This window comes from Daldinia loculata (assembly GCF_022478755.1).
Source record: "Daldinia loculata strain CBS 113971 unplaced genomic scaffold F4817scaffold_5, whole genome shotgun sequence".
In the NCBI taxonomy this organism is placed as follows: domain Eukaryota; kingdom Fungi; phylum Ascomycota; class Sordariomycetes; order Xylariales; family Hypoxylaceae; genus Daldinia; species Daldinia loculata.
In genome coordinates, this window is record NW_026054859.1 from 233,740 (window position 1) to 249,843 (window position 16,104).

General features: G+C 26.4%; 3 protein-coding genes across 3 annotated transcripts; 2 read left to right on the forward strand and 1 right to left on the reverse strand.

The window, feature by feature from the left end:
* Positions 1–1,907: 1,907 nt before the first annotated feature.
* F4817DRAFT_212680 (uncharacterized protein) lies at positions 1,908–2,688 on the forward strand. The gene is made up of 2 exons (XM_049298714.1): positions 1,908–2,391; positions 2,458–2,688. Exons 1-2 carry the CDS (start codon positions 2,130–2,132, stop codon positions 2,580–2,582), a joined length of 387 nt encoding a protein of 128 aa, XP_049162627.1. The 5' UTR covers positions 1,908–2,129; the 3' UTR covers positions 2,583–2,688.
* Positions 2,689–12,575: 9,887 nt separating this feature from the next.
* Positions 12,576–14,589, forward strand: F4817DRAFT_212704 (uncharacterized protein). Its single transcript, XM_049298715.1, has 2 exons — positions 12,576–12,949; positions 13,010–14,589. The coding sequence occupies exons 1-2, from the start codon at positions 12,634–12,636 to the stop codon at positions 14,125–14,127; spliced, it is 1,434 nt and encodes a 477-aa protein (XP_049162628.1). The 5' UTR covers positions 12,576–12,633; the 3' UTR covers positions 14,128–14,589.
* A 78-nt stretch (positions 14,590–14,667) lies between these two features.
* F4817DRAFT_367479 (uncharacterized protein) lies at positions 14,668–16,006 on the reverse strand (the record flags this gene model as incomplete). The annotated part of the gene is made up of 3 exons (XM_049307129.1): positions 14,668–15,085; positions 15,234–15,693; positions 15,772–16,006. The coding sequence occupies 3 exons, from the start codon at positions 16,004–16,006 to the stop codon at positions 14,668–14,670; spliced, it is 1,113 nt and encodes a 370-aa protein (XP_049162629.1).
* Between the last annotated feature and the right edge of the window lie 98 nt (positions 16,007–16,104).

Sequence of the window (16,104 nt, forward strand, 5' to 3'; positions counted from 1 at the left end):
TTGGTTTGATTTCTGGATTCGGGCGGCTGGTCTGTTGGACTCATCTTTGTAAGAGGTGCTTGGGCTGGCAATGCATCGTCCGAAGATATAAGGGAAAATGAAGTTTTTAGGGGGGGACGTAACATGTTACATGAGACTCTCGATGCGGGCAACATCTAGTCGTATTCTCTTCTCTTTATTGTGTTAAGGGGATAGGGGATAGGGGTTGGGAATGATGTTTGGTTTTACTCGTTCCTTACCTAGGCTTGTTCTCTAAGTTATATGATGTAAGGTTAATGTTCTTCGTTGGAAGTTTACCTTTCGGGATATGCATGCTGTGAATCTCGGATGCCTCGGAGTTGTAACGAGAAGTAATACGGATTACTTTATAAGCTAAGTAACATTTTCTCCGTAGTCCGAACTTACCGTATCCTTAATTTGCAGTTGGTTTCCGTGATCGTATTGAAACCGACTGCTTGAAGTTGCTTTAGCTATAGCAGAAAGTGCATGTGCTAGGTCTTAAGTCGTTGTCTGTAGTGGAGAATGCACACGGTAGCGAACTGGAAGTTGAGATGTCTACTGGGTATGACATATGTTTCAACTCCTGCCGTAGCTAATTGGTTACCAAAGTGTCGTGTAAGAGTTTACAGGGGTGTTGTTGTTCTAAAGAGGCTGTGAAAAGTCGGTATCAAAGTGATGTTGCGACGATTACTATTACATAGTAGAAACTGTAGAAGAGGTAACTAGTTAAAAGTATTCATCTTAGAAGATATCATTGAACTTGGTGATATTAAGTACCTAGGCAAACATAGAGTAACACTTCAACTTGAGGCTTTTGCATGTGCTATTATTAGACAGCAAACAACCAGTTGTTACATGGTTGTACCACGTCGGTTGTCGGGTTTCCTCGTAAATTTCATTTGGGGAACTTCGGCGTTCCCTTCGTTCGACGATCGGGTGCTGTGCTGTGGCAAGACTGGATGTGACTGGTCGTTAAAATAAAGCACACCGCGATAGACACGCGGTCATCACTCCTAGTCGATACAAATACGAGAAGGCAACCGTATAATTGAACTTGGCTGTGATCACAAATCAACTCCAGTTTAATATTATGTTGATGTTTGGGTAAAGTAGATACGAGTACGTACTATCTAAGACATATGTAGGTACGTAAACACCGCTTTAACTAAATCCTTCGCTGCTTAATGCCCCCTTACAAAAGACTTGTATGAATACACATGCGTCAGCGATAGGCTGATGTAACAGACACTTCTCTGGCTATTTTTTTGATATCAAATAGCGTTATACTGGACTACAAGATGCTCCAGACAGTGGTACCGTGGCGTAGATTCATTCGATCCAGTCCAGCCGCAATGCCGGATTTCACGGGGTAAACACCTTGTCAGATTACGCGGGCCATGGGTTTTCTATGGAGTTCTTGGAGTACGATCCAATCGGGGAATTTTTAATATTTCTACCTTCCAGAAGACTTACATTAGTTACAGAATGTTGGTCTTGTCAACGATGTAAAGCTTTGACCTCATACAAGCTTCTCGGAGCTGAGGTGAGGCATACGAGCGATCCCAGCATTGCCATTTTTAGTCCAACCAGTGAAGATCTCCACCGACTGCCGATCTCTGTCGTAAACATGTCAAGTTACACGTTACTTGACATGCCCTCAACCCCACAAGTCGGGAGGCGGTGATCCTTCTTACAGATGATGCATAAGACGGTAATTCCCATTTCGGGGAGATCTTCAACTACCCCGTTATTTCTGATTGGTTGCTTTGTCCTCAGCTACCTGTTAGCAACTTGACCGGGGTGTGGCTTATCCTAGGGCTCAGTCCACAGAGCACTCCTTGCGTCGTCGCTTTGCATGATCAGATGCGCGGAAACATCGTGTTCGAAAAATCAACGGGCGGGAATCGCGAGATGCAAAGCCTACATACAGAATGTCTAGACACCATGGACTTTAGGCACCGACAATATGATATGAGGAGACCTCATGTCATTATAAAAGGGAGGCAAGAGACTGCGATCTCTAGCCTCCAATCGATCAGTCTCAGATAACAAAGCATCTAACAACTCATACACACCCGTTCTCAACATCACCAACACATTCTACTCAATTCTAAACCATCATCACAAAAATGCAGTTCACCACCTTCCTCGCCGCTGCCGCCACCCTCGCTTTCGGCGCCAAAGCCAACGCCGTTCCCCGTGACGGTGCCCGTCTCGCCCAGTTCCGCGTCTTCGGCGCTGAAGGTTGCAGCGAGCTGAACCAGGGATTCTACACCGTCGACGCGTCCGACGCCAACGCTTGCAAGACCTTCGATGGCGTGCCCTCTCCCCCCGGTGTTAAGTCCGTCGTCTTGGAGGCCATGAACAGCCCTGCCGCCGACAGCTGCAGCTGTAAGTCTCCGGTTCCGTATTAACTAATATTGGCGATGAGAATATGTTAACTAACCGGGATAATAGTCTACGTCTTTACCAACAACATCTGCACCTCCGGCACCACACGTCTCGAGACCAGCACTTGCAGCGACGTCCCCCCGCCCAACGCTAACTGGGCCTCGTGGAAGATCATCTGCTCTGCTGTCTAATTCCGTTCATCGATATAAAGGCTAGAGAGCGATCTGGAGAATATCCGCCCTGTAGATATGGGAGGATTGACGTGGCTACCTAATGAAGGAGAGCAGTGCCTTGGCAGCACGATCTTGGATAATCTGGCATTAAGCATAGTGAACTGAGGCTTTCGTTCACTGGTTGGAAAAATAAATGAGTTATATTCTTGGCATTTATGATGTACGCTCCTTCACATCAATATATATATAGATATATGAGAATATTTATGTTCATACGATTGATTTAATTTGATTATCGTGGTTGAAGTGCAACATTAAACTTGGCTTAGATTTATCTCAGGTGACCTCAGACCCGAAATTTTCGAGGCGGGCTGCGCCCGCCTGCGCCACGCAACGCGTGGTCTGTGTGTTTGTACCTGTGGATTACGGGCAAAATATTCGAAAATTTCTGGTTTAAGGCTGTACGGCAATGCAAGGGTCTTTAACGTTTTCGTTAATGATAAAAAAATTAAATATTATATTTATAATAACTTAATATACCATAATAATATACGAAATATTTTCAATTTTAATAATTTAAAGTTAATAATATATTTAATTTATTTTTTTAGTTTTTTTACATATTTATATAATATTATATTTTTATATATTAAATTTTAACGTTTAAAAATTTTTAACGTTTTAATTATTTAATATTAAACTTTATATAAAATATTTAAATATAATAATTTAATATTTTATAATTATATAATATAAAATCCTTTTTTTTTTTTAATAATTTAAAGTTAATAATATTATTTCTTAAATTTTTAACTTTTTTTACATATTTATACCAAATTTTAACGTTTATTACGGTTATCGTTATGTATTACGGCTACCGTTACGACCGATGTTACGGTTAATGCGTTACAATTGTTATAATATAATTGTTACAGTTATTATGGCCACTTTTAATATTTTAAAAAACTTAAAACGCATAAATTTAATTAATAAATTGTTAAAAGTTATAATAATGTTATAAATAATATATGGTAATTGTAAATGATATATAAAAGTTTAAATTATTTAAAATATAATTGTATATAACGTAATTTTTATATAATTAATTAATTATATAATAATTATAATTAATGTTATAATTTTTTATAATTATTATAATAATTATATTATAATTACAGTTATTTATTTTATGTAATATATTTTTTAAATAAAAGTAATATATTATATTTTTAAATTTATTAATATTATTAAAAGTTACGTATATAAATAATAATTTATTTTAAAAACGAATTAAATAATAATTATTATAATATATAATAAAAAAAATAAACTTAATAAATAAATTTATATATATTATTTAAAATTTACATTAATATTTTAGCAATATATTAAAACATTTTTTTTATTATAATTATTATTTACATTATCGTAATAATAACTTTAAAATAATTTGGTAAAAAAAGTTTATATAAATAAAAAATTTTTTTAATTTATTTTTTTAACTTTTTTTTTTAAACCTTTTTTTAATGCAATATAATTTTTTAAATTTAACTTTTTATTTTAATTATAATTTTATTTTTTTATAATTTTATTTATTAACGTATTTATTTATTATATTTTATTATAATAAAATTTAACAAATTTAAATTTTTAACGTTATTAACGTTTATTATATACGTTTTTTCGGCCTTTATTTAAAACCGGATTTTTTTATTTCCCGTATTTTTATTATTTTTTATTTAATCTTTAATTTAATTTTTAAAACTTTTATTTTATAAATAATTAATATAACGGTTATTTATAATAACTTTAATTTTAACGTTTTATTAATATTAAATTTTATTTAACGCAATAAAAAATATTATATTAAAAATAATTTTTATAAAATTTATACCGGAAAGTATTATGCCGTTTTATTTATTTTAACTATTTTAATTAATTTATTAAATAAATTATATTTTTTAATTTTATATAATATATATAAAATATAATTATTATATAATAATTATAGCGTTATTTTTTATATTTAATAATTATTTATATTATCGGTTATATTTTATTAACCTTTTATTAAAGCGTTAATTTTTTATCCCAGTTAATAACTTTATTAAATTTATAACTTTTATTTCTTAATAATACGTTAATTTAACATATATTATTCCAAAAAATATATATTACTTTTATTATTTTTACAATTTTTTTTTTATTTATAAATTAAATCTTAATTATTATAATTATATAAGTAATTTAAATAAATATTATATTTATATTTATAATAATTATAATTATAAATTTATATAAATTATTTCGTTTTATTTTTATTTATAATATTAATTAACTTTTTAATTTTTATTTAACTATTATTTAAACAATTATATTTGTTTAAACTTATAAATAAAGCCGTATTTAAATAAAAATATATTTAATATATTTTTTTAATATAAGTTAATATTATAAATAAATTTAAACAAAAAAGTTAAAAAAAAAAGTTAAGTAAACTTTAACGGCAAATAATTTTTACCTGGCGTTTTAAAAAACAATGGAAAATTTAATGGTTTAAAAACACTTATGTATTAACGGGGAAATTATTGTGGCAGGTAAAAAAGCAATGGCGTAAAATACGTAAAATAAAAAAGATTTTTATAATAAATTAAATAAAGCTTTTAATATTAATAGCTATAAAAATAATAATGTAATGGAAAAAAATATTAATAATAAAATTAAAAATAATAAAAATTAAATAAATTTTAATTTAAATAATTTTATTAAAAAAAATAATAATAATATAAATATAAATATAAAGTTTAAAAAAAAAGCAAAAATGTTTAATAAAAATAAAAATAAAATAACCGGTTTAATAATTAACCTTATAAATAATAATAACGGTTTTAAGGTTTAATATAATAATAATTTTAATAATATTAAAAAAAAACTACGTAATAATGTTTATAAATATAATTTTTTATTTTAACTTTACGTTTTATTTAATTATCTTTATTTTATTATATAACTACGGTTAAAATTTATTTATTTTTTACTTAATAAATTAACTTAAATAATTAAATAATTTATTACTAATAATACCAGTTATCTTTAATTTAATAACTTTATAATAAAACTTAATTAATACTTAAATAACCGTTTTAATAAATATTAATATAATTTTTTTATTATCTCGGTAATTATTAATTTATAATATTGGTACAAAATTAAAAATACAACAGAAAATTATTATAATATTTTTAATATTTTTATATTATTAACTAATAATAATATCATATTACAAATTTAAAAATATTTTAAAATATTTAAACTATTATTTTATAAAATTTTTTATTAAATTATTAATTAACATTTAATTAATAAATAAATAAATTATATTAAACGTTTTTTTAACATATTTTTAATATAATTATATATTTTAAATATTAATATATTATAACTTTATATTAATTTATTCTTTTTTTTTAACTATTAATTATATCGTTTATTAATTATTATTAAAAATTTTTTATTATTTACTTATATTTAATTTAATATCTTTAAATAAACATTAAAATATAATAATTTTTTTTACGACTTTTTTTATAACTATTAACTTAACTTTTATAATAAAAGTTAATATAATTATTTATTATATTACCTTTTATATTATTAATCTATTAAATAAAAAAATAATATAATTATAAAAAAAACGTTTCGTTATATTATTATTAATAAACAATACATCTTTAATTATAAATAATATTTTAAAATTTAAATTTTTACCTTTATATTTAATATAAAGTTTTTACTTAATATATAAATATTTAATAATTTAATTAATTATTTTTAAATATTAAAATCTTAAGTTGGTAAAATAGTAAAAAAACTGTAATATTACGTAAATTATTTTTAAATAAATTATTATAATTATATACAATATTAAACCAATCTTTTTTTAATATTTTTTAATAATCTTTTTATTAACTATTTTATTATATTTAAATAACTTTATTATAACCATTAAAATTGTTAAATTATATAATAAATCAGTTAAATTATATTTTTAAACCATTTTTTTAATATATATTTTATGGTTAAAAATAATCGTTTTTTATTTACAATTACATATTACTTTAATATTTAAATATTAATTTATTAATTTTTATTCCTTTATTTTTTAAACACTTTTTATAAAATTAATTACTTCTTTAACTATTTTTTAATATATTTTATAATATATTATTAATATATTATTAATATAAACTAATATATATATTAATTTATTTAAAAAATAAAATAAACATAACTTTTTAATAAAAACCATTATTTTAATATTTATTAAAGTTTTAACTATTTCGTTATATTATAAAAGAAAAATATCTTTTAATCCATATAACGCTTATTTTAATTATATATATTTATTTAATTATTTATATTTATTTAATAATTATATATATATAAATTTACCATTTTTACGTAACGCGTAAATAAAAGCGTTTTTTATATCGTATTAAATAACCTTTAAATCAAATTTTACTGTAATAACCATTATAATTTTAAACGTTTTAACTATTAAAATAACTATATATATATTATTAAAAATATTTATTTTTTATAAATTTCTCTTTATTATTACTTTAAATTTATATATTGTTAAAAAATTATCGGCATTAAATTTATAATTAAATACTTATTTTATTAATAATAATATTAATTTTATTTTATTTATATTAATAACTTTTTAAACGTTTTTAATAATTATAGCTTATATTTTACTATTAACATTTTTTTTAAATTATTTGTTTAAAAGGTAATATTTTAAGTTTTTCCACTTTTTAAATGGCGGTTTAATTAACATTAACTTATAAATAAAGCTTTAATTATTTACATTTTATAATTTAAATACATTTTTCGGTTATAATATAATTATAATAATAGCGTACATTATTTTATATTTACAGTTTTTTTTATAAATAATTTTTTATTAATTAAATAAAAATATATTTAAGAAATTTTTAAACAATTTATTTTTAAATATAATTATTTTATTTTAACTATATTTTATAATAATTAAAACGGTAATTAATAAAATTACATTTCCCATATTATTATTTTTAAAAAAACTTTTACTTTTTATTTATCGGTTATATTTTATAAATTTTAACCACTTTTTTTTATTATATTTCCGGTAAAGTTTTTTAACCGGTATATCCACTTTTTAATAAATTAATAAATTTAAAATTGCCCCCGCAAATAACTAATTTATAATAAATCCCGATTATTTATTTATATTTCTTTTTAAAAAATTTTTATTAACGTTTTATAATATATTTTTTATACCATTAAATTATTACTTTAATTTAAATATTTTTTTAAATATTATAATCTTTTATTATTAATTTACCGTATTTAAATCTTTTAACTTAAAAATTAATTTTAATTTTATTTAAATATAACATAAATTATTATTTATAATTTTTTCTTTAAATTAACCTTTTATTAAATTTAATTTTCCCGTCGGTTTATTCCTTTTATTTTAAATTATATTAATTAAATAATTACAAATAAAAAGTTTATTATTTTATTAATTTAATCGATTTAATATATTTTATAAAATAACGTTTAAATCTTTTTATATTTCGTTAATATATATTAATTTTTTTTTAAATATTTAAAATAATTATGATTTTTTTTCAGGTTTATAAAATAACTTTTTATTAAATTAAACATTTTTTATTAAAATAACTTTCCATTAATAAAAGATTTATATACGGTATATATTAATAGTTTTATAACTAATTAAATATTTTATATATACTTTTAATTAAACCTTTTTATTTTATTTATCTTTTATATTAATTACGTTTCGGTTTAATAAATATACTTTATAACTGTAAATATAAATATAACTTTAATATAATTTTAAATCATTCGTAAAAACCTTTATTACTTTTAAATTATATTATTTAAAATATTAACAAAATTAATTTTTTAATATTTTTAACGATAATTTATAACCGTTTTTTTAATTAAAGTTTCGGTTTATTAAATAAATTATTATTTTTACGCATTTTAACCATAATTCCTTTAATAAATTAACATTTAATCGCATTTTAATAAATTTAATTTAAAACTTTTAACTTAATTTTTTAATTTTACTTATAAATTCTTTTGTTATAAATGGTAATAACTTTAAGTTTAATCTTTTTTTAAATATTTATTAACTATATTAAATTATTTTTTATATATTAAATATTAAAATATCATTATTATACTTTAATTTATATATTTTTAACTTAAATTAATAATTTATTTAATTATTTATTTAATTAACTTTCGATATAACGTTATTTTATATTTTATTAAAAAATATATAAATTATAATAAATTTTAAATATTTATTTAATATAGTTAATATTTATAATATTCCGTTATATTTTACGGAAAAATCGAATAAATTTTAAAATATTTTTTAAAATGGTCGTAAAAAATAACGCTTTAATTTTCTTTTAAAAATAATATGTTTACTTTAAACTTTAACGCAAGTTTTATATTTAATTATAAGTTTTCCTTTAATCTTTACTTTTTTAACATTATACATTAAAACTTTTAAAACATTTAATCTTAAATAATTAAACTTAAAATGCCATAAATCTTTAATGTTTTTTTTTTTTAATAAAAAAGTAAATAACCTTTTTATTACGGTTAATATAAAATAAATTATAAAATTAACTATATTAATATATAATTAAAATATAATTAAAATGTAAATAAATAACAAATAAATTTTAAATAATTTATATTTAAAAAATAAAAAATTAAATTATTTAATTAATTATTTAATAACTTTATTATTAACTTATAATTTATACTTTAAAGTATAAATTTCGCCGTAATACCATACTTTTACTTTTTCCTTAAAAATAACTTTTGATACAATATTAACATAAAATCTTTTAATAATAATTACATTAATTAACGTTAAATTTTTAATATTAAATTTGTTTAATTTATTAAACATACCTTTTATCACTTTAATATTTTAACCAATAATAAATAAAATTAATAATTTAACTTCCACCATTTTTCCATTTTTAACTTTTACTTATATATTAAATTTTAATAAAACCTTATTATTAATTAAGTAAAACTTACTATAAATATTTAAAACAATATTATTAATTAATAAATAACAATTAAATTAAATTAATATAATATATATTTTATAAATAAATTAATATTAAATCTTTATATTACCAATTATAATTACGATTATTAAATTATTAAAATAATTTTTTTAATTATTTAATTAACCGTTTAATTTATTATTATTATTTAATTAACGTTTTTTATCGTTAAGTTTATATTTTAGTTTAACACGTTAACTTTTTAACTTAATTTTAATTTAAAACGTTTTTTATTTAATAAATTAATAACGTTTTTTAATTACTTTACGCTTTTTTTTATTAAAAGTATTAAGTAATTAACAATTAAATTTTCTAATAATAACATATTAAAAGACTTTATAATTAACAAATTATTAAAAATAAATATTTATTAAATTATCGTAACATAAATAATTATTTCTTTAACCCGTTATATTTAAAGTATCGGTTTAATTTAAATCAAATAATATATTTATAAAATATACGCCAGTTTTTGCAAATGGATTTTAAAACATAAAGTTATTTTCCAAAACAGTTAAAAATTATAAAAAAAATTTCTTTAACAATTTCGGGATTTTTTTAATTTACTTTATAGTTATAAATTCTTTAATTTAACAAATAACTTAATTTATAACTTAATAAACCTTAATAACTTTTAAAAAATTTAAAGTTATAACGTTTTTTTTAATTTTTAAAATCTTATAAATATAACCATTTTTATATAACGTTTATTATTTAAAAAACCACTTAATAAACTTTATTTTACTAGCGTAAATTTGTTAAAAATACTTATAATAATCTTTTTTTAACTTTATAATAATTAATAAGTTAATAAATTTAAAATATAACTTAATTTTATAAAAAATATCGGTTATTAATATTAAGTTATTACTAATATATTTAAATATAATAAGTAATAAAATTTTTTTTTTAACTGTTTTTTAAATATATTTAAACATTTAGTTTATAATTAAAATATTAATTATTTTTTTTAATTAAATAATTATATAATGTTTTTAAATTTTATTAAATAATTTATTAAACTTATCGTTAATTAATATAATAATGTTATTATTTAAAATATTTTACATAAAAACGCCGTTATTTTATTTAACAGTTATAATTACTTTATAAGTAAAAACTTTTTTATTTTAAATAAATTTTAAAATAAAAGTTTTGGTTTTAATTATAATAATACGTTTAATAATATTATACTTATTTAAGTTAATTTAATTTTAAAAATTAAATTAAATAACATTTTATTTTATTTTTAAAATTTAATAAAAATAATTATAACGGTTATTTAAATAAATTGTTAAAGTTAAAAAAACGGTTTTAAATAAGTTTTTATTATAAATATCCATTATTACTTTAAAAATTATAACTTTAAAAATAATTATATAAAATAAAAAAAAAAATAAATAAAATAAATAATTTACATTTATTATTAATATACTTTTATTAAAAACTTAAACATAAATTAAACTTATAATTATTAAAAATTATAATAATATTATAAATAATATACGATAATTATAAATAATATATAAAAATTTAAATTATTTAAAGTATAATTACATATAATATAACTTTTATATAATTAATTAATTATATAATAATTATAATTAACGTTATAATTTTTTATAACCGTTATAATAATTATGCCATAACCACGGTTATTTACCCCGTGTAACATAAACTTAATAAAAAAGTTAATAATTATTATATAATTAATTATTATTTATTATAAAAACGCGTTAATATTATTATTTTAATAATATTATTAATGTTATTATTAATGTTATTGTTTTAAAATGTTAAACGTATAATTTTAGTGTGCGAGGTTTTAAACCTATTTTAAACCATAAATTCGATATTGTTTTAAGAGGTTGTTCCGGGTTTTGATTAGTTGAAAAGTGGTGTGGCTAGGGGAGGTACAACCTTACGAACGATATCGAATTTATGGTCTGAGTTTACTGAGATAAGCTTAGATGTACCTAAGGTAAGTTTAATAGGTCAAGGGTTGAAAAGGGGTTGCGCGACGGTGTTAGTAGTACACCCTATGCTGGGGTGTGTCATTAGACACCGGGGGGGGGGGGGAGAGAGAGAGAAGATTTAACAACCTGCGGTGGAAGGGGTACTTACTGAAGCCTCCTGTCAAAAGCAGCAGCAAACTTAAACAGCTACCTAATATAGCAATGGCAAGTGGAGTATAGAGTAAAAGTCGGTACATGCTTCCTTCCACAATGTGAACATGCAAGGGGCGAAGAACTGCAATTTTCAATTTCAATACAGGCAACTACTCGGTGGTCTTTGGCAATAGTAATTGGTTTGGGTAGAAATCTTGTCTTACCCCAACAAGTATGAGTTTAAATACCCCCCCTCCCCCCCAAATGAGAAACAGAATGAACTACCTAGTGTCTTATCAAGCAACAAAATACTACCTAATGGTTTAGGTACTTCAACTTTCGCAGTCTTAGAAGTAGAGGAAGGTACACTATAGGTAATTGATGTCCAGTTTAGGGACCTATGTAAAATCTCTATCGTGTTCAGCTAAGCACACTTCAATATATTGAACGCCATGCTGCAAGCTGCAAGCTGTAAGTTTCGCTATACGCGACATAAGCCGTACTTGATTCTTTAGCGCCAAAAGTGATAAAACAGGTTCTTACTGGATCATTATCTTTTCTCAGCTATCAACATAATCGGTGAAGATGCATCCGGACCAGAATAGAAAGGCCTGTAAGAAGGAAAGGCCTCGTGCAAGCTGAGCTATGATCCCTTAGAGCAACTTTGTTATCCATTATGAAGTATTAGGTTACTTCTCTTGTATATATATAGCCCATAGTTGTCCAGCTTAGAGAAGTAACTGTATACTAACTCGAAATATACTATTCTATCTTGATCGTTCAGTCATCATGTGGCGCATTACTGAGACTCATTCGGATTTTCATCTCTGGTTTAGTGATGGAAAGCCCGTTGATTCCATACGAGGAGGTAACCTCGCATCGTCTCGATTGGTAATTGATAAGAATGGCTTCCTTGACCTTACTGAGATAACTCTACCTGATATGAGGTTGCTTAATGCCAACGATTCAATAATAGTTGTCAAGACAGATCAAGATTCTCCGCCCACAGGCAACAACACCCCATTATGGTTTGAGCTCTCTCTCCGGATAGATGGAGATGGCGGTTTCGAACTAAGCATCGTTAAAAGCCCTACCGTGGAGTCGAGTATGGTTGCTTTCTTGTCCTGGGTACATTACCTTTACTAACACAGGTTTCTTATTTTAGATGAACGCGCATCGGGAAAGCTCAAGCCACTCCCTGAAGTATTCGAAGAGGATGTCAATTATATTAATAAGATGATCGAAAGGAATTATGTTCCATATCAGAACATCCCTGACGCCCCAGGGAAGACGGAAGAGGAAATCAAAGCGCTCGGCAAAAGACTCTTCCCCTTTTCCCCCTTTAGTTTTCAACTCGCTATGTGTATCTACGATTGGACCACTGCCTCGTTCACTCGTATGGTCTTCATGAAGATATTCGAGTATACCGGCATACCACCAACTCCCTTTCCTATCGACGATACTAGCGTCGCTGAGCAGATCTGGGACAGCAACTGGCCCCCGTATGATCCGCAGAATCCTGACTTCATGAACTCTTTTATGATGAACCCCGCGCAGTCACTGGAAGAAGTCAAGGCGCAGTTAGATAAAGTCGGCACCGAGCTTCATAAATTCAGCGATGTACAGAACCGCCTGTTGTCTGCTGCAACACAAGCACTCCCTCGCGCCTCAATTTTGTTGAAGCCGCAACTATTTAGTGGGCAAGTGGACATCTGTCAGCTGGGACTCGACCGCTTTGGTATCGAATTCCTTGAATGTCCCCTCAACAAAGGCCCCGTTAGCGAAAGGCTAATCTATGCATTCGCCGATGCAATGGCTAGCTACATTTCTACGGGCAATACTATAACAACTAAGATGGTCTGGAGCTTCACAGACAGCATAGAAGATGCCATGCATTACTCCAACGGAATTCTACTGGTGGCTAACCCCCCCGGAGAATCTTGGGTATGGGAGTCGGCGGCATACGTAACGGATCTGTCAGATGATCCCAAGAAGATAGAATACGTATTCGCGCCAGGGACACAGTTTGAAGTGCAATCAGTCGATCAAGCCATAGCCGAAGACAAACACGTTGTTGTCATTACCTTGGAGCCAAAGATTACCCAACAACAGATAACCACAAGCCACAAACTTACCAACGAAGTTCGAAAGGGACTTGCTAGTCCCCTCAAAGCAAGCGAAGCTATACAACTCGTCCAATCATGCGGAACTGACAATACGAGACTGCCTCATACCAAGGACAGATTTGGAGGAAGGAGGTGTGCTTGTTGTAGGCGTGTTTAACGGCCGGTATGTATCTTTCATGTAGCTTTGCCACTCCCCCAGAGAAAGATTATGAAGTGCGGTATTGTATTTTGCTAACAAAGGGTAGGGCTAGGTATTGATCCCACATGGACTCATCTCCATTAACCACGTTTGCCCTTCTTTATTCGACTCTTGCGGCTAACTAGAAGGAGTTTATCTTGACATCAGTCTATCTCATAGGCTACCTCCTAGATTTAAAAGAGCCAAGGGTATTTCACTAAAGATTCGGAGGCGAAGCTATCAACCGTTACTTATAGAAGCAGATAGCTTACAGTCATTTAAGTGCCTATTAAAATTAAGATCATACTTTATTTTAAATATTAGGATACCTAAGTACCTCCTAGATAGTCTATATTGGTTTTTAGCTTTGAGGGATTTGAAATAAGTACCCAACTAGTATCGCACTATAAAATTCTAGGTACATCATAATTCTTCTTTTACACCTTAGTACTATAATATAAGGGCAAAGAACATTGTGTGAGCTGCCATGGACCTTCCCTATACAGACACCCCCCGAGTTTAGACCATGTCTCTTAGGGGAGTGCGCTTTTGAGAATAATTCACCTGAACCGTCTTATCGAGCTGAATTATAGTAGGGTTTTCAACCCCTTTGGTATAATCCTGCTGTCCCCCGAGAACCGAAATTGATGTCTTGTAACTGCCATGGAGGTTACCGACAGAAGAACCATAGCCATTGGATCCCACAGGCTGGGAGGACGGACTTGGGTTGTAGTGAATCTCTTTGACTTTATGGGGCTTAAATTTCCTATAGATCCCGCGCGCTAGAGGTCGCATTTCAGGTAAGCAAGAGCAGATGAAATATGCATGTGATTCGATAATGCCGAGAATTATAGGCTTGTTGCCCGCGTATGTTGGGTCCAACATCCAATCGGCCCCTAAGTACTCGGAGAAGCGAGCAATAGCGGTTATAAGGCCCCTAGAAGACGTCTTGTAAGCAAAACAAAGAAAGCGTGTTTTAATTAGGATATGTTGCATAGGTAGGTATATATGTATATTATATATACCTCCTAGGTAGATAAATATAACTGTACGATATAAGGCACCGATGTAGAAAATATACTTACAGACTTCCTGTTAGGAGAGTAAGGAATATCCCAAATTTGCGCATCGGGCTTACTTGTAGTTTGTAAAGCATGGGAAAAGGTAAGACAAGAATAGCTACATCCGTGATGATGTTCGGTAAGCTGGTATACCGGTAAGAATTCATGAGGTTATTGCAGTGGCCGTCTATCGTCTTGTCCCACTTGTAGGCAAATGGCTTACAAATTGTAAGGATGGCGATAATACCGATCGCAACATAATTGCTGATTACAACTCCAAGGACGATCTTTGTTATAAGCCGGATCTTGCGCTCGGTAAAGATACGGAGATACAGGATGATGATACAGACTTTGGGGAGCGTTACGGTGAGCATATAGAGAAACTCTGACGCAGTCTGAAGCTTAAGGTATGTGGTGATAGTCTTCGGATCGTGAATTTCCCAGTATACCAAGTGTTTCCCTGCACCCCCTATATCGATGGCGACTAATTCCAGCAACATAGTTAGTAGCTGAGGCAGTTATACGGTGTAATAGCTAATAGAGAGGTAAAAAGGACACTCACAAAAATATAGGATGCAAAGTCCTATACAAGAGACATATGAGAGCGGATATAATGTCCAGATTTCCCAGCCATTGTACTTTGCGAAGAAAACTCGGGATATATTGAATAGACCATAGACAACGGTTATAAGGACTGTAAGTGCAATGTTCCAACGCCACCAGATCTCGTGGCAATCCTCAGCCAGATACTCTGGTGATAAACTTGAGAGTGCTTCCGGGTTGAGAGTCTGGGCCATGCTGCTACCTACGATCTCGTCCCTAAATAAGTGAAAAGGGGAAAATGAATGAATGTTCCTAGCTAAAATCATAGAGAAAAATATATAATTGCGAAGGT